The sequence below is a fragment of the Prosopis cineraria genome, unplaced genomic scaffold, assembly GCF_029017545.1.
Source record: "Prosopis cineraria cultivar Desert tree isolate PC_DT_omini unplaced genomic scaffold, ASM2901754v1 PC137, whole genome shotgun sequence".
NCBI classification, from domain to species: domain Eukaryota; kingdom Viridiplantae; phylum Streptophyta; class Magnoliopsida; order Fabales; family Fabaceae; genus Prosopis; species Prosopis cineraria.
Window position 1 is genome coordinate 32822 of NW_026555464.1, and position 4443 is coordinate 37264.

The window sequence follows — 4443 nt, forward strand, 5'->3', positions numbered from 1 at the left end:
ACCCTTTTGTCACGTCCCTCAATTAATATGAGCACGGAATTCTTGGTCCACCACTATGTATACCTTTGTGAGTAGAAATTAGATTGAGAAAATAAGGAAGAAGAGCGGAAACCGTGTCCTGATTACTCAGTAGACTGACATTGACCTGAGTTTCTTACTGCCTATAAATCTAACTTCAACTTGGGTAAGCAATTACAAGCCTCAACAATATTTTTTGATATATTTGCATTTGATTGAGTTACAATGACAAAATTGGATGCAAGATGGAGACCCATATGCTACGAAAGAGTAGACAAACTGATGGTTCGTAGATGGTCTGGTTCTGCAGACAATCGTTTCCTATTTGCGTCCCAGAATGATGATGTTATGATTTATGAATTGTACAAGGCTGTTCGTGATGAGAACCAAGATGTGTTCAACTTTGTCGGCGTATTGGACGAAGTTTGTGGACAACAGCAGATCGACTTGTCCATTATTGTCGATCAAGTCACACCTGCTGGTGATTCGTTGCTTCATGTTGCTGCTGAATTTGGGAGGAAAGAGATCGGAGAGCTAATAGCTTGTTTCTTTCCCAAGCTTCTGTATAAGGTATTAAGTATGCCTGAGGTAGTTTATTTTATCAAAATAATTTAAACCATTTGGTACATCTAAAGTTTTATATATTCAAGTCTTTATATTGTCTAGAAATCTAGGCTTATACTTTTTTTTAGTGTCAAGAGTTTTCTATTCAATTTTTCTTCTTCTTCTCCCTCTTTATTTTAATCTCGTTTTTCTCTTCTTTCATTCATTCTCTCTTTCTTTATTTCTTTCTTTTTTCTCATGTTTTGTTTTTAATGTTTTTTGTGTCTGATCAAATGATTCTTGATATCATGTTAAATTCTTTTTTTTTATTAAGTATGCTTGAGAGTAATCTATTTCATCAAAATAAGTTAAATCATTTGATTAAACATATCCTAAACTTTATTCATAATCTAACTTTCAATTTCTAGATGTGATATTTCTTCGTCTTCTTTATTTCCATTACAAGGCAAATATAAAAGGCGACACTCCACTTCATGTGCTGCTAGAACCAAGAATAATGAAGTGATGAAGATCATTCTCTTGACGTTTGAAAATATTGATACAAGTCACTTGATAACATCAGAGAACAAGTTTGGGAACACACCTTTGCATGAAGCTGTTCTGAGCAAAAATCTTGAAGGTGTTAATATACTATTAAATGCCCATGATGATACTGCTCTGGCTATTTATTGGAACAACCCTTATCCTAATAAATCGCCAATATATTTGGCAGTCCTAACAGACGATGTGGAAATTCTTCGTCGTCTCTTGCAAATTCCATTCCCTTCAAATCTGTCCATTTCAAAGTGCCGAGGAAACTCTCCTCTTCATGCCGCCATATTAGAACGCAAACCTCGTATGTGCTTTGTATGTATGTGTTTGTGATATTAACATAAAAAAATTAATCATTTGATCCTTATAGTTTTATATCAATTGTAAATCAATGCCTAAACTTTAATTCATTATAACTCTGTTCTTATAATTTTGACTTGGTAATTCAATTTTTAAACTTTGACTCACTACAATTCATTCCCTATAGTTTTAACCATTTAAAATATTGGTCCCCATATTTTAGAAAATAAAACTACAAATATTAAAATTATTTGAAAGTTTATGGACTAAATATTCTAAGTTACATTTAGGGACTGAGTTTTACTAAGTTAATATTTAAGGATTAAATTGCATCCGATTCAAACTATAAGAACCGATATACAAGTCAAAATTCAAGGATTGAGTTATAACTAAATCAAAACTATTGGGACCAAATAATTAAGTTTTCCCCTGTTAACTAATATTTTGTGTTTTTATTTTTCACTTTCACTTGATATATGTTTTCCTTTATGCGCAGATGTATTGCAAGAGATACTCAACGTAAGAGAAGAGTTAATGTATCTAAGAGATGAAAATGAAGAAACTCCTCTTCATTGTGCAGCACGCGTTGGTTACTTGGAAGGTGTTAGCATACTGTTAAACAAATCTACTTTGACAGCCTTTCAAAAAAATTCAGAAGGCAATCTTCCAGTTCATCTTGCCTGCGAGGGAGGCCATGTTCAGGTGGTCAAAAAATTACTTGAAGAAAAGTTTCCTTGGCATGATGTTAGACTTTGGCTCAACAATAATGGCCAAAACATGCTTCACATTGCAGCAATGAATGGAGAAAAAAATGTGGTGAAACACTTGTTGAGAAACCCCAAGATTATTCATGGTGAAATCATGAATGAGAGAGATGTTAATGGTGATACCCCACTTCATTTGGCTTCAAGAAACCTTTGTCTTTGGACTTTGCTCCTTCTGTCACAAGACAAAAAGATTGATGTGAACCTCGTCAATAATAAAGATTTCACAGCTCGAGATATTGTTCGAGTGCAATGTAAAATCCCAATGAGACGTCAAGAGGTATGATTATAAGTATTCTTAATTTTTTTTTAAGAATTTCTTTACAAAATATTTTAACAAATGCTTGTTTTATATTTACTGAGTAGGTTTGTTTCCCACTAGCTTCCTCCCTTCTACCCTCACCTCTAGGCAGGTTTCTTGTTTTTTTTTTTTTTTTTGGTTTTTCAAACCAACCCGCCCACGTAAGTGCAGTAGGGAGGGAGCCGGAGAGAATACACTGATTATATTTAACATAAACTGTTAGATTAGTTCTACTATTTATAGTCCTCGTACTTTTTAATTATATTTTATAGGAAAAATATAATTGGTTCGATCCCTATACTTTTAACATGTTTTGGTTTTATTTCTTATACCTTTTTTTTTCCCCTTGTTGCTTCTAGTCTCTTAAGTTTCATTTATTTGCAGTGTTAGTCCTTATTGTGACTGATAGTGTAAAATCTGCTAATATGTAAATAACTCTATTAATTATGTTGTTGAGTTTATAAAACTATAATGAGTTAGACATTGTATGAGCAAAAGGATTACTAACATTTGTGACTTTCTTCCTAACCGTCTTCTTCCTTCTGAAGCATCACCCATTGCAAATTTAAAGATTCTAATTTAATGTCCTGCTTGTTTCTTTTTGTCTTCTACTCAGTTTCTGATATAACTCATCATAATTTTAACAAGTCACAATAAGAAGTAATGGAGTTTATGTGTATGTTAGCATTTCTAACTACTTATGGCCATATTTAAAACTCAAGGGACTACTATTACATATGGATGAAACTTAAGAGACTAGAAACAACCAAAAAAAATATGACGACTGATACCAAAAACACACTAAAAGGATAAAGACCAACAATTATATTTTCCTTATTTTATATGATGATATATACATCTCAAGTAAAGATATAATTGTTGGATTCTATTACCATGTAGTTCCTAGCAGATGTGATTTTGAAATGTGCTGGTGTCCCCCTGAAGACAAATATTGGGTGCAAGGCATGTAGCATCTATCAATACAGAATGGAACGTAAAAGAAGCAGCCAACGCACTCATACTTGTGGCTATACTAATAGTCACAGTTACATTTGCTGCTGGTTTCTCAGTTCCAGGTGGCATACATGGTGCAGATGATAAAATCCCAAAAGAAAGAGGCACGGCAGTTTTTGGTTCTCAAACACTATTCGACATATTCATGACTTTCAATACAATCGCTATGTACAGTTCCACCTTGGGTTCTATTATTCTTCTATGGGTCCAACTAGGTGATCGTCGTTTTGCTGAAGGAGTGTATCGGTTTGCTAAGATTTTCGTTTATGTGGCTCTTTTAACCATGCCTGTCGCATTTCTAGCTGCTATATGCTTGACGATAAGAAATAATATATTACTTACATGTATTCTAAGTGTCATTGGATTCATCTTCATTTTCTTCATCTATTTTGCCCGTATTTTGGGAAGATTCTCACTTGGAATTTGCCTTCCTTTTGTTCGTCAAGCCGGAGCTCTTTTTATTAGGATTATTCTTGTTTTGTTTTATGGAAAGAATGATATTTTGATTGGTGAAGAAGGAGGAATAATCAATCAAAACTATGGAGATGAAAAAGGCAACCAAGTTGATCCCTTGGATAAGGAAGTTCATCAAAGCAATGAAGCATATGATGTCCATCTTGTCAATAGATTTTGTGCATTTAGGTCCTATCATTATTCTGGCCCATAACTATGAGTAGGGGTGTTCATACTTGTTCTCATCTCAATTGACTTTAGTGGTTCTATCGTCCTCTTATGTACATTGAAGCCATATTTAAGGGCATCTTGAATAAGATGTTGATGTTGATTTGTGAAATATTGTAGCTCACTATTTAGCTTATCTTATTCTGGATTCACCAAGCATTGCTTCGTTCACAAGACATGCTTGTAAATGCGATGACTTGATTTGTGATAGAAAAATGAAGAGGAAAACATACACAAAAATTCATATGACTCACATAAAACTAATATATA

The 4443-nt window shown here is 33.5% G+C and overlaps 1 protein-coding gene across 1 annotated transcript; it reads left to right on the forward strand.

The window, feature by feature from the left end:
- Positions 1-243: 243 nt before the first annotated feature.
- LOC129295532 (protein ACCELERATED CELL DEATH 6-like) lies at positions 244-4159 on the forward strand. The gene is made up of 5 exons (XM_054934058.1): positions 244-581; positions 990-1417; positions 1910-2457; positions 2838-2905; positions 3424-4159. Exons 1-5 carry the CDS (start codon positions 244-246, stop codon positions 4157-4159), a joined length of 2118 nt encoding a protein of 705 aa, XP_054790033.1.
- The last annotated feature ends 284 nt before the right edge of the window (positions 4160-4443 follow it).

What these genes read in the sequence shown, in the direction of transcription:
- LOC129295532 (XM_054934058.1), top strand. Translation starts at nt 244, where the DNA reads ATGACAAAATTGGATGCAAGATGGAGACCCATATGCTACGAAAGAGTA. An exon ending in TGTTTCTTTCCCAAGCTTCT is followed by an intron (nt 582 to 989) that starts GTATAAGGTATT and finishes TTCAATTTCTAG; the next exon opens with ATGTGATATTTCTTCGTCTT. An exon ending in AGTGTAAAATCTGCTAATAT is followed by an intron (nt 2,906 to 3,423) that starts GTAAATAACTCT and finishes GTCCCCCTGAAG; the next exon opens with ACAAATATTGGGTGCAAGGC.